Source organism: Truncatella angustata, assembly GCF_020726525.1.
Source record: "Truncatella angustata strain MPI-SDFR-AT-0073 chromosome Unknown BKA67scaffold_1, whole genome shotgun sequence".
NCBI classification, from domain to species: domain Eukaryota; kingdom Fungi; phylum Ascomycota; class Sordariomycetes; order Amphisphaeriales; family Sporocadaceae; genus Truncatella; species Truncatella angustata.
Window position 1 is genome coordinate 987,251 of NW_025763381.1, and position 25,315 is coordinate 1,012,565.

Below are 25,315 nucleotides of genomic sequence, written 5' to 3' on the forward strand. Positions count from 1 at the left end.
TTAATATCTTATACCTTAATTAACTAAAAGTAAATATAATCTTCTTCTCAATGGGCACCCCAACAGCAAAAGGCTTAAAATACATATGCCATGATATTGAAATCAAATGATTCGGCCCCGAAATATCTATTCAGAGTACTAGCCATCCCAAGCAAAGCATCTGGTCTCGATTATCGTGAGCATTGTTGGTAATTCTCTTGATGAACTTCGCCGGGGCTGAACTGAGAAAATTATGCATTCTTGCACATGGTTGTAAAATAATGATAAGACCTGCTGTCCGAGTTAGCATCCCGGTTCCCGTGTCAGATCGAAGGGGTCGCGCATAAAAGACAGACGATTCACTTTTATCGGGTCTTTCTGGTTTTAATTCAGATGGTAGCTACTGGGATTTGCCTGGCATGAGCGTGCGAGCATTTCTTCCTACAGCACGGAACCTCGTACCCGAAGTACAGCACGAGACGGAAGTTGCTGGTGTGTTGTTGATTTATAATTGGCCACAATGTACAGTAGACTTTGACTCGCTAACTGAAGGTCGAGCACTTGTCGGTAGGATCAAGTGGCTTCTGTTCCATCTTTCCCATTTTGCACGCTTGCTCAGTGCTCTCCTCTAGGCCGCCCCCTCATAGCATCATGGCTAGGTTGCTCCTCCCCCTTGCTGGTCCAGACCCGAGTAAGCCAAGTTGCTGACAGCCTTTGCCATCGACTTGGATGCTTAAATGTTACGTCTTTCATTGGCTCGGTTGGCCTCGACAGACTATACAGCGTTGCTAGGTGATGGAGACTGGCGAACGTCGGACGAGATGCCAGGTGATGCTTCATTAACATAGATTTGCATCTTAATTCTGGGAGAGTCGACTGGAATCCCCACACTATCACTGTTATCATGTACTTCAACAACTGCTGCACGGTATGCACCTAGTGCTACCACTCGTGCGATTTTTTGTCTTGAAATGGCTCTCATAGTTTGGAGGCACATAGTTGGGGACACGATTATGCATGTTGATTATTTACCAGCTTGTTTCCAAGGTAAACTATACGTTCAGGCGCTTTTCCGAGACAGTTGAATGTGTAAAAAGTGTTGTATATAATTAAGACATGTCATTGTGAACGGGTAGTCTACGTCATATAATACACCCTGAAGAGGTCACTCACCCAAGTTCGGTCACTATTATCAGTATTAATATTATCTGCAGAAGTCAAAATCAAAAGTATTTACATGATACAGTGCATTGGTTTTCGATCCGCGCAGAAAACGAGCCTCGGTGCATGGTTGCCCCAGGATGGAGATGTATCAGGGACGGTGTAGATTTGACCTGGTTTATGAAGATCTGGAGTTCTCACATTAATTAGGCATCTCCTCCCCAAAGTACAGAGGGTTGAGAAACTGGTGTATTCAACGCCAACGCTTCAGCTCTCGACGGCGAAGTGGACAGTTGGCTGTGAAACGCGATAATCACAAGCAATCGGCGACGCAAGGAGAAGATCGACATAAGGAAGCTGGGTTTGAAACATGACAAGCATATGGTTCGCGAATGGAGGAATTCAGTCAATCTTCGGACTACCGGGACGCATTGTACATGTGCAAAACAACAACTGCAAACGTTAGCGGCTCTCCCCTGAATCAGCCTTCCGAGTGTCTACAGTGCTTGGGGCTACTTTGTAGGGTGCTCTGTAGGTTAACCTACTGCAATAACTAGTCTAGGTTAGGTTGACGCTACGGTACGTGAATGTCAATGCCAATGTCAATGCCAGCGCCAATTCTAACCTACTAAGGTTAGTAACGATGCCCCGCCGGTCCCAAAGTCGCGGGCATCCGGACGCGTTCTGATTGGTGTGTCTGCTCCAGTCAACAACGCCCCCGGACCCTGAACATTTACTTCACAAGGCCCCATTGTTGCATATGTACTGAATGTTTGCCGGGGACAAGCTTCGATTGTTTCCTACCTGCAGCGCTTCTGTCTCCTCGACAGGAAATCATAGTCGCAACAAATCGTAAATGCAAAAACAAAGAAAGAAGAAAATGCTGCCATGTCATCCCACCAGGCAAATACGGGCCTGGCGCGAATGCGATCCCTCCGCCTGCCAGGAAAGTCGCCCTTGACCGCCCCTAAACCGACGACAGGAGCAGCCCATATCCCGAGCACAACCTCTCATGTCTCACTCTTCCTTACGAACCTCCGCCTTCTCGACCTCGACCAGGAGGCCGATTGGCCCGACATCTCCCCCGCGACCTTCTCGGCCAAAGATGCCGCTGGTGGCCTGAAGAATAGAATACAATGTATCGAGTGGGCCTTGTACCACCTGTTCATGCTATGGGATCAAGAGGAGGCAAGGAACAAGCTGAAGCCCTTCTACCCGCCAATGGATCAGGTCCAGTCCATCAACCTCAGAGCCGCCCTCCTCCGATGCCTCGAACAAGCGAAACGCAATGGCGCTCTCGGGAGAGATGCTGTTCTCCGGAAGACCATGTTGGACGAATGTAAAGGCGACCGATTCGAGGAGCTCATGGCTGCATTCTCGTCCGCTGTCCTCAAGAAGCTAGTCGCCGAAAGAGCTCTCAATGCAGGCCTCGAGTACCGCCCGACCATCTCAGAGAGCATCGCATTAGAAAACTATGGCTACTCGGGCGAACGAACAGAGCTCAATGCCTTGCTACTGGCCCACAAGGTTTCCCTGGCTAAGCAACTGAGGGACAAGAACGTGTCTCGTTCCCGCTATAAGGATTTCGAAGACTTGCTCGCGCTTAAGCAACGAAATCTGGCGACGAGAAAGGAGCAGGTCAAGGCTGCTGCGGGCTCAGAGGGGAATCACACCGTCGCTGACAAGCTCAAGGATCAGACCCGCGAGATGATCAAGACGAATTGGCTTGGCGATGATCGATGGGCCGACACTCTTATGTATGGCGATACCAAATCCCAACAAGGTGGACTGCTTGCAGGCGACTTTGACCAGCTTTGGGCTGGCATACGAGCAGGCAAACTCTCAGATATCGAGCATGAAAATGTCGGACTCCTGGAGCAATTGGATTTGCGAGTGAGATTGCAACGTTCGAGGCTTGAGAAATGGCAAGGCTTCCGTCAAGAACTTTTTGGTGATCTGCAGCCAATGCCAAAGAACCAAGAAGAAAAGGCGAAAGGGCAGGTGCAAGGCGTCGACCTCGGGTTTACGACTCATAAAACCTTACAACCAGTCCTGCGACCGATAGATCTGAAAGCTTCTGATGGTCCGGCAGAGTACGCACGGTTGCTCGATACTATGCGGACCGACCTCGCCAACGTTGGCAAGCCTCGTGTTCCAAATTTCTTCAAGTTACGAGGCGATCAAGTTGCCGGCCCATCATCGCAGCACTTGACTCTACCAACCAATGACGTCGATACCATCTCCGATCTTAGTGAGTGGGAGGATGAGCCGGAGGAAGCAAAGCCTGTTCCCAAAACCACAGTTCCAACCAATGCCGACGGCCCGAGTCGCAGCAACAGCCAGTTTGCTGGCAGACAACCACTCAAGAGACCTGCTATCCGTCAACGACACACGGATGATAGTAACAGCGCACGCCCGGGTTTTGTTGACTCGACACAGGGCCGACTAGCACCGAACGCGTCGCAACCTCGATCTTCCGCAAACTATACACAGCAGGCCCCTTCCAGGGGTGCTTCAGGTCGTTCCTCCGTTGTTAGTAAGAGTGTTACTGGGGTTTCTCTGGCTGAGCAGAAAGTGCTTCTGGTTCCGGAACCCAAGACTCTGGCCCCCAATTTACCGGGTCAATCGTCCAGAACCAGCGAAGTCGATGAGGATACCACACCATTACCTCCTCAGCCAGTGTCACCCACCCAAGCGGTGGCTGACCAGATACTCGCATCAATCACGAACGCATCGCCATCGCCAGACAAGAAACTGCGCCACACACTCTCGCTTGCCGAGCGGACACGAATGACTATGACAAGAACCAAATCTTTCGATCCCGACGACGAGCCCGACGCAAGTCTTCCTTCTCCTAGTGTTGCTAGGAGCATGAGGAGAAACAAAGATAACGTGCCTAGCAGTGGAGATGTCACCCCTGAGGAAGAGGACGATCTGGCAGCCCGTACTCGTCGATCAATGGCAAACTTTCAGGCCGCGCAGCAGAAAGCTCAGCTGGATCGAAGGCGATCCGAGAGGAAAGGGAGACCACCCCAAAGGAAGGACAGCTACTTTCCGAAAGTTCAGGAGGAGGGGGAGGAGATAGCCGATGCTTCCGTCATGGATTCTCTCTTAGAGGTACCCAATATCGATATGGAGACTGTGTTTAAAAGCAGGCCGAAGATGAGAACGAGCCCGGCACCAGGCCCGCGAAGGAGATGGGACGAAGATGATCTGGAGGCATAGCAGCAACACTATTGTACAGCTGTCGAAGTCATCTCATCCCGCATTGCGTCGGTTTGTCACAAGTATCAGAACTTCGTGTGATCCTGCCCTATCCTTCCCCTCTCCATGGTGTTCTGTATCAGTCTATACACTTAAGATAGCTATTAAAGTTGCCTGCAAAATCTAAAGGTGCCTCTAGTCAATGGTGTTGGATCGAAACCGAGACATACCAAGTCTACAGGCTACTGAAATGGTGTCAACGTACCTTTTCGGTATCGAACCTCTCGACAGTAGTTCTCACGGCAGTGTTTCAAGAACGCCGACGACTTCTTGGACATCTTGGGAATGATATCTTTGTAGTGCTTCTGCAACCCGAGTACACCACCAACACGAGCGCTGCACGCCAAACTTGAGGTCGTCAACAATGCGATGGATAAGGACACGGGGTTTAGTATGATCTGTAGAACTTTCAGGTAGACATAATTCCCCAGAAAGAAACCTTACAAAGCGACACAGGTACATTGTAATTTATGGGATTTGGGAGTATGTGGTCAAGATTTGTTAACGAAGTATTGAGCCACTGCCACTGCCCGCCAGCTCTTGCTAGCACGGCAGGGATGTGAAGGTCCCACAGGCGCTTATTGTATGGATCACATCACCTGGGCCGCAGACCCGGCAGTTCATCAGGTACAGGTACAGGTACAGGTACAGGTACGGCACGGAGTAATGACGGCGCTGGAAGGTCAAGCTCAAGCTTGTTTTCGGGGGCACTCCGTCAGTAGACTTGCCCCGCCATCGTATTATCATCATTATATTCCCCCGCCAAACTCGCACTCAACGCGTGGACTCCCTCTGCATCCAACGCGCTCAGGAACAGATAAATGTCACGTCTCATCAATCAGGTAGACTGAAAGAACCCAATCCAACCCAAACCAGCACACCCACTCTTCATCTACCAAAGCGCTGCATACCGCAATCTTCTACACAGCCACCAAGCCACAAAATCCCAACGGCCGCCATCATGCCTGCAGACAACGAAGCCTTCACCCACCCGACACCCCGTCAAGCCTTCGACCTCGCCCGCAAGCACGCCGAGCTGCTACGCCACCTCTTCAACCACCCGCAATACGTGTACAGCTCCCCGCCGACCGCCGCACGCTACCCAACCGACACATCGCGGACCCCGGTTGCCCTGCTGATGGTCACGGACTTTGTGCAGACCACCTACGTCGAGCACGTCCTGCCCTTCCTGCCCCCGGGCGCCTCGCGCCGCGTCCGCGAGGTCGGCAACCCCTGGGCCTACGCCGACGCCGGCCACGTGTGGGAGTGGGAGTGGGACGAGGAAAAGGGCGAGATACGCGACAAGAGGGACGGCGCCGTCCAGGAGTTCCCCAGCCTCGGCGACGCCAAGGGCACCGAGATGAGGGGCGATGTCTGGAGCAGGGCCTTCATGGCCGGCAAGTGCATCTGTGAAAACGGCACCGATCCCAAGGCCAAGCTCATGATTGGCGGCCAGAGTTTTGATTTTGGCGAGGATGCTAGGCGGATAATCACGAGTCTGCAGGAGCTGTAATGGTGGTGGAGGCGGGGAGGATTATTTGTACAGATGAAAAGGTCGAGGGACCCATTGGTGTATGATTAGATGACGAGACTGGTTGGGCCATCACGCAACATGAACATAACGCGGTCAGAGTCCGAGACAAGTCTCGATGAATAGGTAAATGTCTCTGTATCGAGGGGGATAGAGTGGACCTAGCTCTCAAAAGGAATTACGATGATGATCAGTATTTGCCTGATGAAGACACGTTTGCTGTCATGAGGTTCAACCGGTGACGTGAGGTATGCTGTACACACACGATCCCAGTCTCAATAACATCGAATATAGGCAGAGCCCGGTCCTGATACATGCTGCCATTAGGCATGACCAGAGCGATGTTGATGTGATTGCGAATATAAAAAGAAAAGAGCATTTCTCTCGGACCTAGACCAAGTAAAACAAGTGACTTTCAAGTAAACATTACAACTACAAGCCTGACACTTTAACCAAGTTAAGTTGCCAAGAATTGAGCTAATCAATTGAGATGCACGTATTTAAAAGCGACTCAATCCATCGTAAATCTAATCCAAAATAGCATATAAACTTCCTAGCTGCCAACGACATTACTACGACTTACCTGGTCTTGAGAAAGCGTCAGAGCTTTCGAGGAGCCATGATTAACTCACGTCTGTCAAGAGGCGGGCACAGCTTTTCCCCGGACGGTAGGGCTAATCCTATGTAGATTTTCAGAGATGATACGTAACAACCTTGAAAAGGCAATATGGGGTAATGTGATAAACTATGAACATGGAAATTATGGTATGAGCTGGGATAAGACGCGCTGCCAATTTCACTCAATAGACGCAGCACCTCGTGCACCGACCTGAGACCCATTGTGTTGAAAATGGTCCGGTCTACCTATTCTTCAAGCTCTACCACCCTCGACAAATCGTACGCCTCTCCAGCTTGGCGCAGCCCATGACCTCCTTCCTCGGCCGGCGACCCGGCCCATTGGAGGAACGGTATCACCGAGAGGTCGCCGCCGCCTTTCGGCACGTTGAACAAGCCGACGGGCCAACTGGACCGCAGCTCTTGCAGCATCCTCCCCAGGTCGGGGCTATCATCCACCATCTGATCCAGGCGACGCTTCATATCAGGATCCTTTAGCGCGGCTCTGAACTGGCTGAAGATGGCTCTGCACAGCAGCATGTTCTTCCCTTGTCCGTACAGGCCCTTGGCGCACAGCAGCTGCGTGGTCCGCCGGCTCTCCAGCTCGAGTCCCGGCAGGGTATCGTTGCCATCGCGGAGCGAGCTGAAGGCCAGCAGAGGCAGGTACACGAGGAGCGCGTAGTCGTACGTCTCGAAACCGTGGCGCATGTAGTAGATTCGCATTAGAGTCTCGAAACATGTCTTGGCTATGGCGATGATGTTTTTTGGCGACTCTACCGACACCGGTGTGCTGACATGCCTGTGTGGTTCGAATATTCCAATCAACACTACGTGGTATTGCATGCTAAGCATCATCAGCAACCGTCATTTGTGTGCAGAGCGGATCATCAAGGGGTTTAGCTAAAAAAAAAAAAAAAAGGGGGGGGGGGGGGGGGGGGGGGCGGAGGCTGGACTCACTGCACCAACAAGTGGCTCGGTATGGCAATGTTGAGTGGCGACAGTTCCTCAGGGAGGCTGTTATACCAGGCTTGCAGAATGCCGCGAGCTCTGTATGTCTCGTCAAGCGACAGAGACGGGGGTCTGTCAGTGGGTTCAAACAAACGAGCGCCTATCTGGTTCATGATCACACGAAACTCGCAGATAGAGAGGTGCATGGCGCCGTGGAAAATAGGTGTTCGAGACTCGCTCCCAGGATACTGAACGAATATTTCTCCAAAATAGTCGATCGCATCTTCTTTCGGTGGGAGAGGATATGGTGGAGGATCTATCAGCAACGGTACCTGGAAGTTGTGGTAGCATACCCAACTATTGCTGAGGTTAGCACATGCCCCGTCCACCGTCAACGCCTAAAGTTTCACGGGCAAGTAGATTCTTACCTTTGCCAGTTGAAAAGATCCCAAGCCGTGGTCACTACCGCGACATGATCTATATCCTGAAGGCGGGAATTCGGGTCGAATAAACCAACGCGGCGGCCGAGCTCAATGGCTTTACGTATGTATTGCCAGCTGAGCTTGTCGACACCATTGACAGTGCAGACCAGACTAATTATGGCAGCTGCCTGGACTGTCGTAAATGATGGGTCGCCCATTTCAAGTTCTAACAAACGTTTGGCCTCGGCCAGAAAATGATATCCAAGATTATCGGGCCGCCAAAAGTCTGCACGTAGTTTCCCGGCTGTGTAGCCGTGCTGACAAAGGTAAGTTGAACCGAGGTCAGAAAAGGATTGTTCAAGGACCAGAACGAACCCAGGCAGCAGCCATAATTGCGTTGATGAGGAGAGGTGAGCAATGGCGATTGTCACCACGAATCATGTCATCGAGGAGGAAGTCAGCGTGCAAGAAAGAATTCCACGGATACTCATAGAGAAGATAGACTTCAAGTAGTGACCGAAGCAGTGATTTACTCTGGGAGACGGTTGTGTACTTTGTCAGATCTAGGTTATTTAGACGAGGATCTGCTAGCTTTACCACGTGAAATGGGATCGCATATATCCTATCATGTTCCCCAATCGAATCCGGGTCCGTGAAGTTTCCATTCGCCGTATCCGAAAATGGCGAACCACCGAATAGCTTGGACTTCAGGTAAGGATTGGGCCAGCCGTCAAGATGCGGGGGAATTGGCCCAAAGCGTCCGGGAAAATCGTATCGAATCCTCCACTCGGGACGTAAGGAGAGTTGAAGCAAGAGATCGCCCTCTTCGATCGAACGCACAAGGGCCTCGACGTCTTCACCTGATTGAATTCGTTTCACTAGTAGTGCTGCGTCATCGTCCCCGCTTCTCCTTATAATACCATACAAGTCCTCGTAAGCCTTATACCTGCGCGTCTGCGCCATCGAATGGGTCTCTAGTGCGAGTGTCTTGTATTCGCATTGAATTCCACGTTGCCGACATGGACCGCACGTTGGACGCTCCGCCGTACACTGTGGCTGTGTTAGAGATGCCAAGTTTCCCTCAGAACTACACTGACCCTTGTTTTCTTCTGACGACATGGCTCACAGGCAGCGCGCACCGTTGAACGCTTAGATCGTATAGGGGACGAGGGGCGGCCAGGCTCGCCATCTCGTTCTCCCGGGCGTGGTAATAATTGTTGGAGTTGCCGTGACATTATTTGCGACAAGATAAAGTCAAATGAGAAAGCTTTACTGTGGTGAGAGAAGTGTATATCATTATGTCAATAAAAGATATAAAAAGATCGACTTGGAGCCGGGCTGGGCTTAGGTACGTCGAAACACAATCGTATGGATCAAATCAAGATCTAGGCTGTGCATTCATTCCACGACGCCTTCTGCAGGCGCTGATTGGTAAACATGGCGTATGCATGAGCTCATATCGACGTTCACCAATACCAGCGAGACCTATTAAAGGGCATGTAGCTGTCGTTTCGGCCTCGCTCCGCCATGATGCTCCATTGAAAGTATCGCACGGTGTCTTGACTACTGATCGCAGAATTGGTCACTGGAAGGATGCTCTTGAGCTCTGGACTGGATGCAATGAACGGTATGTCGTAATCAATAAGTATAAAGAAAAACAATATAGACTAACCAGCGCGGGTTCCACTTTTCTGTAGGACCCTGAATTGCCTACTGGTTTAGCGCCCATATTGCTCGGCAGACCATATCCCGAAGTCGGGAATGGGAGGTAGGCGTCTCCGAGGGCTTTTGATACGGTTCAACAAATTGTTTGTTGGCTTTGAGGTTTTGTCTCATAGCTCTCGCCGACTGTTCCAACCTCGTACTTCTCGCGATGGCGCCTAAGCTTTTATACAGCAATGCCCTGTCCTCAGTTGAAGATGTCAAGTCGTGGATTGCCGAGGGCCCGGTAAAGACAACAAACGGCTCGGACTCCTCACTCGAAATCACGTCTTCTGGTGGTTGGGATGACCACTTCACCTTTTGGTGTCCAGAGGCTTTCCCGGACCACATCCGAGTAACCTGGGAATTCGCACCCATCCAGGAGCCCGGCCTGGCTATGCTGTTCTTTGGTGCTTCATCTGTGTCTGGTGGCAGTATCTTTGACGAAGGCGTCAAGGCCAGAAACGGAGCCTACCCACAGTATCATAGCAGTGACGTTCGCACACTGCATGTGTCGTACTTTAGGCGACGTTGGGAAGACGAAAGGGCTTTTCACACATGCAATTTGAGAAAAAGTCCAGGATTCCATCTCGTCGCGCAGGGCGCAGATCCGCTACCGCCGGTTGTAGATGCAAAAGGCGCATTCTACAAGATTGAGGTTGTGAAGAATGGACAGGAGGTCAAGTTTGGCATTGATGGTCTGCCTCTTTTCAGCTGGTTTGACGGTGGGGAACACGACAAAGCAGACACAGGTCCAGTGGTTGGTGGTGGAAGAATTGGGTTCCGACAGATGGCACCGCTGGTTGCGAGGTATAGAAATCTGGAAGTTTGGACATTGGATCAATGAGGTCATAAAGGAAGCACAGACTGATCGCCTTGGTTATGAGGACTGGGCTGCGTAATGACTTCGTTATGACAAAAGCCGGAGAGTGAAACGCAATAACAACGTTTGCGCTAGGTTAGGTCACTAATACATAATTCCTGCTTAAGTCGTGCGCCCCTCAATCTGGTGTGCCCAGCCCGACTACAGGCCCTATACAGAATTATACACGGTCCAACAACGATGAGCGTGAACATGACAAGTCTTGAGACATAACTTTGTGACTATGTACGGGAAACTCTCAGGGATATTAGTCACCTTTATATATATATATATATTTTTTTAATTACCTTTGTATGTTGCAAGTATGGTGTTATCCTTTACACAGCACGTGCTGCAGGTTGTTTCAACCCGGCGTTGAATTTAGGTGTTGCGTAGACACACAACACACAATAACTGTCCGATAGTTGCCGACGCTATGAAAAGCCACCTGGATCACTAAGATAGTCCCCTCGGCATCCGTTGTCAACCGAGCCTGTTTGAGATTTGTCACACCCCGAAATAATGTCGCAAGCGCCGATCTACGCTCACCTTTCCGCGGCATTGGTCAACGGACATGAATTTGCGACCATGATATTCAGGTAGAGCAACGACACCCAGCATGCTGGTATCACATTCCCAGGCTGCTTTGCGGCGGGCCTGCAATCTGGTTCGCTCTCCAAAACCATCGAAACGTTTCCAGTCTACCGGTTCCAATCCCGGAAAGACAGCGAAGGCGGACGAGGCATCGGCGATTACACCAGGTGCTCCCCCGACTCCAGGTGATGCGCCGACAATACCTCTTTCGCTATGGCAAAGGCTCGGGCCCGTGACAGTTGCCGCGAATGCTTTCACTAGAGCGAACAAGAAGCGGCCGTGGGTGACGCAGGTCTGCAGTTCCTTGGTCATCTACCTTCTCGCGGACTTGAATGCGCAGAGAATCGGCGGCAAAGAGTATGACCCAGTAAGAACTCGGAACATGCTCATTACTGGTGCCGGTTTCTCAATCCCTGGTTACGAGTGGTGAGTCGCAATCCGCCCACTTGACTGTCCCTCTATGTGCTGATGTCTTGTCGCTTGTAGGTTCAAAGCCCTCGGCGGATGGTTTACCTTCTCCTCCAAACCCCTCTCCGTCGCGACTCGAGTTCTCTTCAACCAATTCACCTTTGCGCCCCTCATCAACATATACTTCTTTACAATGCAGGCGCTGTTGACTGGCGCAGATCCGGTGGAGAGGGTGGCCGAGAAGGTGCCCATCACTTGGCTGAATAGTTGGATTGTCTGGCCATCAGTCATAGCATTTAATCTCGCTTATGTGCCGATCCAGTTCCGAGGCATCGTTGCAGGCGGTGTTAGTGTATGTTGGCAAACGTATTTGAGCATTCAGAACAAGAAGGCCGAGATCTTCGAGGAAGCAAAAAGGAGGGCTGCAGAGTCGACAATAGAACTCGGGGCACTGGCGGCGGCCTCCTGAACGTTGAGGTCACAGGAGTCTTAAATGAATACCGAACAGAAGGACCCCCTCTGGGAACTTCCTTTTTCTTTTCTTTTTGCATGGGATAGATATAGAGTATATAACGCATTGTTTCGCACTACGAAACGAGCGGTAGGACGCAAAGAAGGGGTATTGTTCCTGCCACTGAGTCTTAATTGAGGTTCACTTGTATAATTGTGTCTTCACTGTGACTTGACCCTGGTGTTATCATAGCTCTCCAGTCACAGCTATGTGTACATCGGACCATTTCGTTTTGGGAGGGGGCGTATGGGCGGTACGTACGGAGTACATACATAGTGCAGGTTTCAGATTGCGAAGAACTACCCGACGCCTTCCAGGGGATACCTACATAACTTAGCGAAGTTGGCCTGGACTGGCAAAAGTCTGTGGGGCTGTTGTGGACGCGTCTTAGGCCACGGATCCGTAGGTAGTCTAAGTTAGAAGACGTGAACACCACTTCTCTTCATGTGTGGTTTGCGAGAACTCCCTCCATTCATACAGATATGTTGACGTTGATGGATAAAGCGACAAAACAATACACTATTGTTTCGGTTTCTTGGATTTATTCTCATTTCGAGCATTCTACTGGCAGAATGGAGTCTTCGCCACCTCCCCCAAGCCTCAACGTAGATGACTTGGACAATGTTCCTGTTGAAGAGATTCTCTCTACCCTTATGAGGTAGAATCAAATACTCGCAGATCGACTGCAAGAGCAAGAGACGCTTTTGCGAGCCACCCACAGGACTAACCTGCAACTCATCAAGGAACACATTTCCAGCGCAGTACAGGAGCTGAAGGATGAATTCGTAGACCTGTCGCCTGATACCGGCGATCTCGAGTCGCAACTTACGGACACTGTCCAAAAACAATGTCTTGGAATTCGCGAGGAACTCGGATGGAAGCTCATTCAACTAGGACAAGAGCGGCTGAAGAAGGCCAAGGAGAATCACGCCACGCAATGTCAGCTTAGACGTGCGGTAGCACATCTCCGCCGGTCGCTGCATTCATCGGACTGGCGAATTCCTTAATTCTCTTGTTTACATATCAAGTTGAGGACTCTGATCTGGGAATTTGCTCTACCTCGACGGCTTTGTTTGCGTCGATGCAGACGGTCTAAATGTGGGCGTTGATTTCAAACTACGTGCACCTGCTATCGCTCAGGTCTGCCGCGAGTTGCGGCAAGTGGCCTCCAGGCATGAGATGCTCCAACGCATACAGGGCGATCATAAGAATCGTCCGGCACGGCTTTGGCTCATACCCGATCGTGATGTAGTTCTTGTCCGCACAGAAACAGATAAAGTCGTATCGTCGCAGGTTATAGAAAATCTCCTCATTGAGCCTCAAAATAGCATGAGGATGTCGGCTTTTGTCGACCAGGCTTGGATGCCGCATTTACTGAGAATTGCCCCAACTTCGGCAATTCTAGGAATTTTCCGAGGCTCAAGTCAATGAGTATGCTCATGCTGTTTTGAGGCTCTTCGGAGGCGATTCCGTGTTAGAGGTGTGGTTGAAACAATCGAAATACGGCCAGTCCATGTTTTTGCTCTATTGGACGGAGAGCCGTTTCTCACTTCCCTAAGAGGGCCAAATGAAGTGTTGCACTTGCAAGGCTTGGAGAGTATTTTGCATTAATCTAGGAAACGGAACTCTTGATGATCTGGACATGGTACGTCGTTCTTGAGGCAGACCCATACTTCACGAATCATCCGGTTGCTAGAAGGTTCAGAAATATTTCCTAACTCATCAGAATTGATAGCCCAGTAAGTGACTATCACATGACGTCTGCTGCAAAAAAAATGACTTGATCTAGCAGAGTGGAAAGATGATTTTGTTGTTCCTGAAATAGTGCTTCAGCTTCAGCACGACTTTAAAGTACTATAGGGACCGAACAGTCACTGGTACCTTGATCATACAAATCTAATCGCTGCGAGATCCTGCCGTGCGTTATCTCCAAAGCCCCACAGCAGACTCGTATGCAGTGCCGCAGGCGCGCAGCTCAAGGTAGCCTCGTAAAAAGAACCCCTGCCAAGTAGTGCGCACGCAATGCGGCCCTCGTGTTTTGATCTCAACGCTTACATGCTCCACGTCTCTCGATATTTAAGAAGTTGTTTACGCGGTTCGGAAAAAGAACGTCTCTTTTAGGTTCTTGAAACCCACACAATTTCTGCCTGCCACGGCGTCTGGGTCGTTCGAGCTTGCCATTCTTTCCGTGAACGTTAAGACCATCAAGATGGCGCTGCTGCGGCGCGTATCCGCCGAAGACGAGATACAGCTTGTCAAACTGGTGACCGCGGTAGTCTTCCTTCTTTCATTGCCATTCCGACTTTGGGCAGTCCGCAGATTGCCACCGAAGGTGTCATCGGGCTCATTCGGGTTATTCAAAGCAGTACGTATAGAAGCCCCACGACACGAATAGTCGGGGTTCCAATGTCTAAAGATACTAGGTCATCGCGCTCCTGTTGCCTTTATACCAGATACTCCTTGTGATCGAGTGGTTTGGATGGCCGGGTGCTCGGGGCTTTGTAAATGCAGCAGCGCCTATCACTTCGGTTGTTGCAGCCTGCGGGTACTGGGTGTTATCGCTTATTGAGCAGAAGCGATCGACCAAGCCATCAACACCAATCAGCTTATTTCTGAGCGCAAATCTCATATGCGACTTGGCGGAGCTGGGGCTGGCCTCACGAGATACCAGACGCTATGTAGTTGCCACAACAACGGTGCTTCTAGATCTTGTTTTGTTGGTGGTCGAGAGTCTCAATAAACGGAAGGGTCTTATAGAATCATCCACGGAAGAGTCCCCTGAAGGGTCGGCGGGCGTTCTGAGTAGGACATTTTTCTGGTGGATCAATCCCATTCTTGCGATTGGGTATCGTAAGACCTTGCGAGATGCAGACGTTCCCAGCTTAGACCGGGCGCTGTCGTCTGCTTCATTACGGAGAAACGCGATAATGAACTGGGAGAAAAGAGGTAATCTCAGCCAGATGGTAATTAAGTTATAAAATACTAACCACATGTTTTCGTAGGAAGACCCGAAACTTCGACGACATTGCCAAGAGTCTTGTTGCACACGCTCTTGACGCCATTTTTGCTTGTTGTTCCGCCTCGGATCTTTCTTACTACCTTTAGATACTCTCAACCATTACTCATACGTGAGGCTATCCGATATCTTGGGGCAATCCACCAGCAAGAAGTGTCTGTTGATAGCTTCAATATAATTGCCGCCGCAGTGATCATCTACGTTGGGCTGGCCGTAAGCACCTTGTTCGTGGTAGGAATAGAGTTGATGCTAATGAATTTTAGATTTCCGGTGCTGTATATCAACATCGTCTAAACCGCTTGACGGTCATGACTCGGGGAGTCCTTGTCAGCCTCATCCATCATAAGACGCTCCATGCTGGTAGCAATACCTTGAGTGAGGGCAAAGTCGTGACACTCATGAGTAATGATGTCGATAGCCTCATTGAAGCTGCAAGCATGTTTCACGAAACTTGGGCCCAAGTCGTGGAAGTGACGATTGGTATTGTGCTGCTTGCGAGTGAGGTTGGTTGGTTGTGGCCCCTACCGCTAATATTCATTTTCTGTGAGTTTTTTGCCTGTTGCTTAGCCAGCGCGTTTTAACACTTGGCCAGGTTGTTCGCGTATAAGTCAATATGTCGCAAGACATCTGAGAGCTCGACAAGGGGCCTGGAATGCAGCAACCCAGGATAGAATTTCCATGACCAGCACAGTGCTTTCGGCTATCAAGAACATCAAGATGCTTGGACTTCAAGCTAGCGCGACTTCGTACATTGACAGACTTCGTCGTGCCGAGATTACCACGGCAAGTAAAGTACGATGGATGATGTTTGTATACAACGCCTCCGCAAATGCTCTGGGAATCTTTGCACCGGTGATCACTTTGGTTCTCTATGCTGTTGTTGTGAAACTCCAGGGCCGTCGCCTGGACGCAGAGGCAGCATTTACCACGACAGCGATTCTTGGCATGGTGACACACCCTGCAAATATGGTCATGACGATTGTGCCTCGGGCCATCGCTTCATTCTCAAGCTTTGAACGTATCCAGAACTTCCTTGTAGAACCAGACTTGGATGATTCAAGAACTAAAAGGGAATCTATCCCCGACAGAACCACGGACTTGGTCCCGAAACAACCAGCAATCTCATTCCAGCAGGTATTGATTAACAGTTCAACATCAAAGGTTTTGCTGCAGGACGTCACCTTTGATGTTCCACATGGGTCATTCTTTATTTGCGCAGGGCCGACGGCGTCAGGTAAAACGACATTGGCTCAAGCTATTTTGGGAGAAATACCGGCGAGCCGTGGTACCATTTCTATCGCATCAAAACGTGTCGGTTATTGTGCTCAGACGGTATGGTTGCCTAGTACCACTATCAAACAGGCCATACTCTCTTTCTCAAGAACGCAAGAAGCAGATGATAGTTGGTACGCTGAGGTTCTTCGGATATGCTGTCTTCAACAGGACTTGGACAACATGCCAGATGGTGACATGACGCTGGTGGGATCCAGGGGCATGAGTCTTTCAGGTGGCCAAAGGCAGCGCATAGTATGTTGACACCGTGATTGTGATCGCGTCCGCTAACTTGTTCTAGGCGCTCGCGCGGGCCTTGTATGCCCGCCCCGCCATCTTACTGCTCGATGACACACTAAGTGGTCTTGATGGAAATACAGAAGGCCACATCGTAGACAACCTTTTTGGACCAGATGGGTTTATTCGCAGACTTGGCATGACAGTTTTTCTTATCACAAATGCTGGTATGCCTGCCACTCGATCAAATACATATTGATATAGGACTAATGATGGAAATTACTAAATAGCGCAGCACTTCAATTTAGCAGATCGTATCCTGGTTCTCGAGGAAGCGAGGATCAAAGAGCAAGGTAGTTGGGATGAGCTTCAATCAAAGCAGCAGCAAATTGAAAAGCTGGTATCGAAAAGTGCGGCGCCCTACGTTGCAGTGAATGATCGAGCGTCTACGTTGAAACAACCGGGCATACAAAACAAGTCTGCACTGCAGAAGAAAGCCGATCGTCGCTCAGATGGCGACAGTGCGCTTTATGGTAAGTCGCGTCTGGCCCGAAGACTTGAAGTCAGCTAATGACTACAGGGTATTATGTGAAGTCTGTTGGGTATGGCAACTTAGCGCTCCTGGTGGCGTGCACGGCTTCATATTCCTTTTTCGGGATGTTCCCTCAATATTGGCTGAAGCTGTGGACGGATTCGGAGTCTACCACAACATGGTTTTATGCTACAGGTTACGTTCTACTCACGTTCATGGCTTGGTCTACCACAAATGGACTTATGTGGTGGGTGCGAGTTCAATGATTGTTAGTTGTTGAAGCTCATTCTTGCAGGACTACGATCATGCGAATGGCACCTCACTCGGGATTGACGCTTCATTCAAGATTATTGATTGCTATCATGAGGTATGTTCCCATTTGCCAACATTTCAAGTTTTACTCACACGGTTGCAGGGCTCCGCTATCTTATTTCTCAAGCACAGAAACAGGTGAGATACTTAATCGGTAAATATCAAAAACAATAACCACTGTGAGCCGTTTGTTACTGATCCTACGTAGGTTTAGTCAAGATATGCAATTGGTGGACAAGCAGCTCGCACCAGCTCTACAATCTGTACTCGTCCGTAAGTTGAACAAAAACCACGGACTGTATCACGCTAATTTGCATGCAGAAACCTTCAAGTTGACTGTACAGTTTATACTTCTATTTCTCGCTTCCAAGTACATGACGATTAGCCTGCCGTTCTGTTGTATCGCCGTATACATTATACAAAGAGTCTATCTCCGTACCTCCCGTCAGTTGAGACTGCTCGAGCTCGAGTCCAGATCCGCAATCTTTAGCGATTTCTTGGAGACAGTGGGTTATCCTACCGATACTGAAGTGGCTTGAAGTGTGTTAATAGCTAGCAGGTGGAAGGCGTTACAACAATTCGAGCATTCCAAGCTCAAACAAAAGCAGAGGTAGATCATCTGCTTCATTTGGACGCTTCTCAAAGACCGTTCTATCTTTTGTCCTGCCTGCAAAGGTGGCTAAAGATTGTCCTCGATCTACTCGTGGCAGCGATTGGAGTCGGTGTCATTGCGTTAGCTGTCGCGCTCCGAGGTTCAACTCGCGGCAGCCAGATCGGTCTTGCGCTTAATATGATTCTGGTGGTCAACGCCACGTTATTGAGCCTTGTACAGAGCTGGACCAACTTGGAGATTTCTCTGGGCGCTATCTCACGGCTCAAGACACTTGAGGAAGACGTAATTAGTGAGGATGATTGCATGGACAATGAAGAATCGTACACCTTGAAGCCATGGCCAGAGCCGGGAGCTGTTGAATTGCACAGCATTACGGCTGCCTATAAGTAAGTGACTGCCTGTCTATCAACGCTGAAGACTAACCTTTTTTTAGTCAAAATACTGTTGCGCTCCAAGATTTCTCGTTAGAGGCTAAACCAGGTCAGCTAGTTGTGCTATGCGGACGTACTGGAAGGTAAGGAAACATCAGTATTGTCTGTGCTTCTCAGCTACTAATAGGTCTCAACAGAGGTAAAAGTTCGGTGCTGCTGTCTTTGCTCAAAATGATGAATGTCAGAGCTGGGTCCATAATAGTGCATGGTCTCAATACCAGACATGCGCCGGTCTCTGTTATTAGAAACAAGTTTTTCGTGACTATACCTCAAGACGCCACACTGTTCAATCATGCTAGCTTGCGTTTCAATATCGACCCGTCAGAGTCGTTCGGTAATGACACTATCAAGGAGACACTTGACAGAGTCCAGCTATTGCATCACTTTTGTGTTCAAGGCAACGACCACGTGGACAATACTGGGTCTGAACAGGTGCAAAATGACGAATCGAACGAGAGACTTCTCGGCAGCATCCTCTCATCGTTACCGCAACTTTCAGCCGGGCAAACACAACTTCTGGCAGTCGGACGAGCGCTACTGCAGGCACGCAACATAGCCGAATCCGGGTATAAGCCAATTATCCTACTCGACGAAGCAACGTCGTCTCTAGACACGGATACGGAACGCCTCATACTTTCTATCATCCGTGAAGAATTTACTGCGCAAGGTTATACCGTGATCATGGTTGCTCATAGACTGGGTGCTGTCAAGGAGATCATGCGTGAAGGCATAGACAAGATGGTAGAGATGTAGGAACACGGTGTTGGTGTATGTACATCTGGAGGGTATCACGAGGTGGAATCATGGTCGGTATAATTGGACTTTTTCTGCCGCCGGTCCACCATCTTCTCCGTACATAGAGTTGCAGTTGCATTTGCAAAATCTACTTTCTCTCATTAGGGGAATAACTAGTACACCTTCTAACTCGAACCCACCAATCAAAGACTTCAACCATAATTTACAGCATGAATTCAAATCCTTGAGCGACACCAATTAATATGATACCCTTGTTCCTGCATTTGCGGGGTCGCTTGCCTCTACTAAGCTGACTGACCCTGAACTCAGGCTGATGTCGATCCCCAAGACTTACCCCATATTTATGCGGTGCCGATACCATCACAACTTTCGGCAAACGATAAGCTTATATCCAAGTGCACAAGACATGCTGTGTCACGACCCAGAAATATAGAAAAAGGTTGTCCCTAGAAGTGTGCTGTGTACGATTCGTATATTGTTCCCACCGTTCTCTGAAATAGTGGTCGCTCGTGCTTGGCCAAACACACCGGAACTATAAACGTGATCTGCTAGCAGGATGATACTAGCAAATATGTGGAGAGCACTCCTGGTACCTGCACTTGCTGCCAGGTCGGCATTTTCGCAGGGTGTTTCAGCGCCCGGAGCGGATGGCAAGTATACCATATCAGCGCCTGGTATCAAGGCTCAGGTATGATCGTCGGGTTAACTTACCTATTGTGAGACATCATTAACAAGTGCTCAGTTCATTCCATACGGTGCTACTCTCACGAATCTTTTTGTCAAGGACAAGTCGGGCAAAGATGTCGATGTGGTTTTAGGCTACGATGTTCTGGACTACTATGGTATGATGACACCATTTGTAGCATTCTCGTCTATACTTTCGTGGCTCTAACCATAACACAGCGAAGGACCCGGGACATCCCGTATACAATTCCATTCCCGGACGATACGTCAACCGGATTGGCCACGGTCAATATTCGATCGACAACGTTACTTACCATACTGAGCTCAACGATGGAAATAACACCTTGCACAGTGGAACGAACAACTGGTCATACAGAACATGGAGCGTGACGCAAGCTTCTGAGACATCGATCACCTTCTCCATCTCAGACCCCTCGAATTCCTCGCTCAATCTGCTTGGCCGTGTCGACGCCTCGGTGACATACAGCGTCAGCAACAGCACATGGAACATCAAGATGGAGGCTGTATCACCCGACAGGAAGACGCGTAAGTCTCCGGCTCGCATTCCCAATCTTTTATCTTCGAAGAGCCTATTCGATTAACCGATGTGATAGCCCTCATGCTGACGCAGCACACCTACTTCAACCTCGACGCCTACAGAAACCCCGACACAGACAAGATCTGGAACCACACGCTCTACCTGCCCTACTCGGGGCGCTACCTGGTGGCAGACCAGGGTGCTCTGCCCACGGGGCAGATCCGCGCGGCGCTGGCCGGGAGCATCAACGACTTCGCGAGCCAGCCTGACCTGCCCCTGGGCCACGCGACGGGCCAGCCTGGCTTCGGCGGGAACTGTGGCGCCGACGGGGCATGCGAGGGCTACAACGGCTACTGGATCATCGACGGTGCGCCGCAGACCGACGTCGTCGCGACGCTCGCAAGCCCGTTCTCGGGCATCAGGGCGGATCTGAGGACGGACCAGGCGGGACTCGTCATATATTCGTGCAATTGGTTTGACGGGACTGCTGCCCTCAAGAAGACGCAGGGGCTAAGCGACAGACATACCGTCTCGCGAAGCTCCTGCGTCGCGATCGAGGCGCAGGACTGGGTGGATGGAATCAACCAGTAAGTGAAAGCCCTGGCAGTGGCTGGTGGATGTGTGCTGACATAGAGTAGTCCTGCTTGGAATCGTGTTAATGCTCAGATTACTGGCCCTGGGAAAACATACTCTTGGGAGAGTTCATGGACTTTTAGCATTGTCTAGACGCTCTTCTGAGCGTCGGCTACGGCAATGTCTTCTCCGCTTGAAACGTAACACATGGAATGGGACACGATGCATTGAGATAGAAATTGTCTCTAAAGATTGTCTCTACAGAGCAATCGTAGTCAAGTATATACAAGAAAGCCCTACGAGCATGAATAGTTGCTCCATCACAGGCACTGAAAAAGACGTATTAGCAAGTTGTCATTATTTTATGAGCAGTGTTGAACTCACTTGTGAATAGTACGTGTCCTTGCGCGTGCATACCAAACCAGTAGCACATTGGAAACTGCCATTCCAGGTGGAGCCGCCACACTGCGCATACTTGGCACCAGCAGCGGAGGTTGCCAAGGCGAGTATGCGCTCAGATGCTCGCTCCGAAGCAACGACGATGTACGACGAAGGATTGGTTGTGACATGACCAGGAAAAATACTAGCATCAACAACGAACAGGTTGTCTGTGCCCCAGACCTTGGCGTTGGTGTCCACAACAGCCGAACCGCCCTGTCGACCATCGTCGGTACCAATTTTGTTCGTACCAATCCAATGGTTGGCGCGTCGGTTCGAATATGAAACAACCATCTAAATCGAAATGAACACACGTGTCAACTATGGTTGATGAGTGGACTCACATTGTTCACAAAGTCCTCCACGGTCTCGCTGGCAGTTGGGTATTCCCATGTCAAGTTCTTGACATTGGATAGAGCTGCTTGAAGGTTTTTGATACCTTGAATAACGGCTTGGACATCGTTCTTATCGTTTAAATACGGCAGTGTTGAAACGATCGTGGACAGGTCTGAAGTAATTGTCATGCGACCTCGTGAAGTGGCGCCTCGGCCAAGATATTGACTCATTGTCATCGAGTCTTTTTGACTTGTCAGCATGGCCACTTTTTATACGCTTGCTTCGTAACTTACTCCCATTGGCAATGCCATCGCTACCCTCTACTCTAGCTGTCCATTGCAGTTGACGAACGATGCCATCAGCGCCGGTAATCTCATCCCAGAAGCTGAGCATGGTTAGTTGCATACAGATTCGGCTCGGGGTATCACTCACAGAGGTCCAATATTCGGCGCTGCTTGAGCGAGAATACCGGAACGCTTGTCTGTCATACATTAGTACCAGGACAATAACTTAAATATACTCCTGATGAACGTACTGAGATAGAGGCTCTCATCAGCAGCTGGCGGGTTGTCCCAAGCTTCATAGAAATCGTAGAAGACAACGTCGGGGTGAGATACAACTGTATCGGTCTACCTTTATGTCAGCAGACAATTAAAAAACAGAACAGATCTTGGCTTCAAAGCACATACGTTGACGTGGTCATCTAGATTGTATCCAACGGGAAGGGTAACCCAGTCAGTTGAGTTGATCATGGTAGGACCATCACTAGATTTCTGGACAATTGCGAGTTGATCTGCTGGCCCAATACCGCCTATCAAAATTAGCCAGAATTAGCAACGCAATGAGAATGCAGTAATACTTACTCCGCAAGAGTAGTTTAGCAGAACCAAAGGTGCCAGCAGAGAGGATCACACGGCCACTGACTGAGGTAACATTGACAACCCCGGTGTAGCCACCATCTCCATATGGCTCGACTTCGATACCAGTGACATGGCCGCCAGCCCGAATTACTCGCTTGACAGCAGTGTTCATCCAGATATCGAAGTTCGATCTCGCATTAGCTGTCACGAGGTAAGTTGCCATAGGTCCGCCTCGCTCACCATTTGAAAACATGAACTCGCCATGAGAGAAAGTATGGTTCTTTTCATCTGGCTCGCTGTTGGCTGTAATATTCTCCCAACCAGCTTTAGCAAGACCGCCAGCAAGAACATTGAATCCTTGTTGGTAGTATAACTTGCCATCCTTGGACGGGACCTCAGTGCCAGGAATGCGGGAGAAAACTCTGCTTGTGGCAGCCTTCATATCGGTAGACTTCCAGCCCGTAGGGAAGTTGTAGTCCCAGTCCTCTGTCTTAGGCTTCCACCACAAGCCTGCATTCACAGCAGTGCCCCCACCGAGCACGCATCCAGCCATTTGGTCGGTATCCTTACATGCAATTCCATTTGAATCCACCCAAATTTCATTGCAAAGACCAGGTACATCAAATCTAGTTAGGTTAGTGCCGTCCAGCCAATCAGGCTTCATGACGCCTCCCCAGCGTCCGGAAGATGGTGGTCCTTTTTCGATAAGGAGTACAGACTTTCCTGCCTCGCTTAGCTTGTCTGCGATAGGGATGCCACCAGCACCTGCGCCAACGACAATGTAATCATACTTCGCCGTTGGAACGGGCACCCCAGTGGCTGTTGCGGTGGTCGTTGCTGATGTAGTTGTCGTTGTCGTAGCAGTCGCTGATGCGCACGCCCCAGTAACTGTCTTGGTTGCTTTGGCTGCCCATGCTGTATAGGACGTGTTGGCAACACTGCTATCAAACCTGGCCGCAAAGATGCCTTGAGCTTCATGCTGAAGCATAACGACGTTTGCAGGACAGTCGGGATTTGTTGGCTGCGGCAAAGCCTGTGCCCATCCTAGAACGAAGTAGCCAGCACTAGTGGATACACTGCCCGTTGCCCCGTTTTGATCCCATGACAGACAGTTCTGGCAGCGGAAGACGAGGGTAAAGTGGGTTGCGTTTATGGTGGAGGATATCTGAGTCACTGCTGCATCACCGGTGTATGGTCCTGGCTGCGTGTATCCGGTAGCCCACAAGAAGCTTGTGTAGATCTGATTCTCGTAGGGCCAAGCCATAAGTAGGAGGTTGTTCGTCATCGAGCCGCCAAGTGATATACCACACCAGCCAGTCGCGGTTGTGCTGGTTGATGCACATTGCTGCATACGTAAGTAGGCATTCTCGGATTAGGCTCAAGGAATTACTGACAAGATATCCAACGAACTCATCCGCATTGGTAGTGAGCGCATCCGAGGGCAAGGCCATACCAAAGGTCAGCCCTCCTGCTGTAGAAGTGCTGGGCACTGGCCATGTATCGAATGTGATGCCGGTTCCGGGGTCTGTGTAGACGACTGCCGTGGAACTTTGAGCCAAGGCATTTCGAATATCTGCACATTAGCAGTGACCACGCACCATGATATGATGAAGACTAACTGAAGCTCGCTGTAAGCAGCAGTGCCGCTAGACGACGGAAACCCATGATATCTCTGCGGTCCGCAACTTGTGTTGGGCTCAAAATGTTCGACAAACCGACGGCCAATCCAAATACAACCAAGGGGGATATAAGTTAGACATATACATGAACCCATAGCTTTGGATCTATCAATACTTCTCATATACCAAGCCCGTAGGATTGTCATGTGAGACCATGATCATTTCCAGCCCTGGATATAACTCCCCATAGGAGGGATTTCTAATCGCCGCATGCTGTTGGTCCCAGGGATGCGCAAGGGTTGGCGCGCTCGGTACCAGGCAAAAGACGGGGATATCGCGACTGAAGTAGATTGCGGAGGCTGAAAGCCGGGTTTTTGTGGTGGACGTGGGCACGGCGGACCGGGGATTTGGGCCTGCATCTCATGTGCCTTGCGTGCCGCCTCAATAACTCTGGAACGCTTGTCGAGATTCAGGGATGCTACTCGGCAGCCAACCGCTATGCAGGCCAAGACATTGAGGAATGCCTTTCGGCTCAATCTAGACGTGTAGGTATTAAGGAGAAAGGGGCAGAAAAGCAACAGCTTCTCGCTCGATGAACCGACGTGTTTTCCTTCACTAATGTTGGCGAGGAAATGAGGAGGACCATGAGGATGTGCCCAAGATAGCTTGCGAGCTCCATCCGGCATCTACCTTGTGTCTTGACTTTCTGAAATAGGTTATGGGGAAGATGGCTTCCGTCTGGGGCCGGACCGATTTACGCGAAAACAGTGGGACCCCTGTCGAGCGACATGCTTTCTTCGGAGTGGTGAGGCCAGGCACCCTATCTCAGCCAGGCACGTAAGTCCTAACCTACACCAACTATATGCATCATCACCGCCGTATTGGTTTGGTCATGCTCAGTGGGATGATGAGCAGGAGCACTGAGATAAGCGATTGAACGCTACCATTGTATGTGGGGTCTATGTGCTAGTGGCGCCAGCTGTTCTACGATCCCAAATCTGCCTCTCGAATGGCACGAGGCACTGAAAATACAACCTCACAAACCCAAGAGTTGTCAAAGTACTACCTTGAATCAATAGTCCGCAGACATCGTTGCCTTCCA

At 50.1% G+C, this 25,315-nt stretch overlaps 9 protein-coding genes across 9 annotated transcripts; 7 read left to right on the top strand and 2 right to left on the bottom strand.

Moving 5' to 3' along the window:
• Nucleotides 1-2,028: 2,028 nt before the first annotated feature.
• Nucleotides 2,029-4,365, top strand: BKA67DRAFT_652433 (HAUS augmin-like complex subunit 6 N-terminus-domain-containing protein; the record flags this gene model as incomplete). Its single annotated transcript, XM_046106169.1, has 1 exon — nt 2,029-4,365. One exon carries the CDS (start codon nt 2,029-2,031, stop codon nt 4,363-4,365), a length of 2,337 nt encoding a protein of 778 aa, XP_045963315.1.
• Nucleotides 4,366-5,032: 667 nt separating this feature from the next.
• Nucleotides 5,033-6,274, top strand: BKA67DRAFT_543801 (uncharacterized protein). The gene has a single exon (XM_046101213.1). It carries the CDS (start codon nt 5,366-5,368, stop codon nt 5,915-5,917), a length of 552 nt encoding a protein of 183 aa, XP_045963316.1. The 5' UTR covers nt 5,033-5,365; the 3' UTR covers nt 5,918-6,274.
• Nucleotides 6,275-6,799: 525 nt separating this feature from the next.
• BKA67DRAFT_529361 (uncharacterized protein) lies at nt 6,800-9,155 on the bottom strand (the record flags this gene model as incomplete). Its single annotated transcript, XM_046099053.1, has 5 exons — nt 6,800-7,394; nt 7,508-7,855; nt 7,927-8,237; nt 8,296-8,970; nt 9,018-9,155. 5 exons carry the CDS (start codon nt 9,153-9,155, stop codon nt 6,800-6,802), a joined length of 2,067 nt encoding a protein of 688 aa, XP_045963317.1.
• Nucleotides 9,156-9,390: 235 nt separating this feature from the next.
• BKA67DRAFT_7663 (YesU protein) lies at nt 9,391-10,590 on the top strand. Its single transcript, XM_046109422.1, has 2 exons — nt 9,391-9,547; nt 9,600-10,590. The coding sequence occupies exon 2, from the start codon at nt 9,794-9,796 to the stop codon at nt 10,466-10,468; it is 675 nt and encodes a 224-aa protein (XP_045963318.1). The 5' UTR covers nt 9,391-9,547; nt 9,600-9,793; the 3' UTR covers nt 10,469-10,590.
• A 164-nt stretch (nt 10,591-10,754) lies between these two features.
• BKA67DRAFT_543805 (uncharacterized protein) lies at nt 10,755-12,368 on the top strand. The gene is made up of 2 exons (XM_046101214.1): nt 10,755-11,503; nt 11,564-12,368. The coding sequence occupies exons 1-2, from the start codon at nt 11,103-11,105 to the stop codon at nt 11,952-11,954; spliced, it is 792 nt and encodes a 263-aa protein (XP_045963319.1). The 5' UTR covers nt 10,755-11,102; the 3' UTR covers nt 11,955-12,368.
• On the top strand, nt 12,205-13,427 carry BKA67DRAFT_529364 (uncharacterized protein; the record flags this gene model as incomplete). Its single annotated transcript, XM_046099054.1, has 3 exons — nt 12,205-12,249; nt 12,659-12,935; nt 13,084-13,427. 3 exons carry the CDS (start codon nt 12,205-12,207, stop codon nt 13,425-13,427), a joined length of 666 nt encoding a protein of 221 aa, XP_045963320.1.
• Nucleotides 13,428-13,786: 359 nt separating this feature from the next.
• Nucleotides 13,787-19,442, top strand: BKA67DRAFT_7792 (ABC transporter). The gene is made up of 15 exons (XM_046109429.1): nt 13,787-14,361; nt 14,420-14,942; nt 14,999-15,225; nt 15,276-15,555; nt 15,605-16,539; nt 16,586-16,748; nt 16,812-17,054; nt 17,102-17,300; nt 17,349-17,420; nt 17,469-17,519; nt 17,574-17,638; nt 17,687-17,871; nt 17,925-18,364; nt 18,412-18,492; nt 18,547-19,442. The coding sequence occupies exons 1-15, from the start codon at nt 14,206-14,208 to the stop codon at nt 19,160-19,162; spliced, it is 4,236 nt and encodes a 1,411-aa protein (XP_045963321.1). The 5' UTR covers nt 13,787-14,205; the 3' UTR covers nt 19,163-19,442.
• Nucleotides 19,443-19,736: 294 nt separating this feature from the next.
• Nucleotides 19,737-21,113, top strand: BKA67DRAFT_529366 (galactose mutarotase-like domain-containing protein; the record flags this gene model as incomplete). The annotated part of the gene is made up of 5 exons (XM_046099055.1): nt 19,737-19,853; nt 19,908-20,007; nt 20,069-20,395; nt 20,464-20,974; nt 21,026-21,113. 5 exons carry the CDS (start codon nt 19,737-19,739, stop codon nt 21,111-21,113), a joined length of 1,143 nt encoding a protein of 380 aa, XP_045963322.1.
• A 167-nt stretch (nt 21,114-21,280) lies between these two features.
• On the bottom strand, nt 21,281-24,259 carry BKA67DRAFT_652441 (fungal cellulose binding domain-containing protein; the record flags this gene model as incomplete). The annotated part of the gene is made up of 10 exons (XM_046106170.1): nt 21,281-21,289; nt 21,345-21,692; nt 21,743-21,975; nt 22,028-22,119; nt 22,167-22,215; nt 22,270-22,363; nt 22,424-22,545; nt 22,598-23,939; nt 23,989-24,167; nt 24,214-24,259. The coding sequence occupies 10 exons, from the start codon at nt 24,257-24,259 to the stop codon at nt 21,281-21,283; spliced, it is 2,514 nt and encodes an 837-aa protein (XP_045963323.1).
• Nucleotides 24,260-25,315: the final 1,056 nt, after the last annotated feature.

Coding starts and splice junctions, on each gene's coding strand:
- BKA67DRAFT_543801 (XM_046101213.1), top strand. CDS start 5,366: ATGCCTGCAGACAACGAAGCCTTCACCCACCCGACACCCCGTCAAGCC.
- BKA67DRAFT_7663 (XM_046109422.1), top strand. CDS start 9,794: ATGGCGCCTAAGCTTTTATACAGCAATGCCCTGTCCTCAGTTGAAGAT.
- BKA67DRAFT_543805 (XM_046101214.1), top strand. CDS start 11,103: ATGCTGGTATCACATTCCCAGGCTGCTTTGCGGCGGGCCTGCAATCTG. Junction 11,504..11,563: donor TCAATCCCTGGTTACGAGTG/GTGAGTCGCAAT, acceptor TGTCGCTTGTAG/GTTCAAAGCCCTCGGCGGAT.
- BKA67DRAFT_7792 (XM_046109429.1), top strand. CDS start 14,206: ATGGCGCTGCTGCGGCGCGTATCCGCCGAAGACGAGATACAGCTTGTC. Junction 15,226..15,275: donor TCATCTACGTTGGGCTGGCC/GTAAGCACCTTG, acceptor AATGAATTTTAG/ATTTCCGGTGCTGTATATCA. Junction 17,872..17,924: donor TTAGCGATTTCTTGGAGACA/GTGGGTTATCCT, acceptor AATAGCTAGCAG/GTGGAAGGCGTTACAACAAT.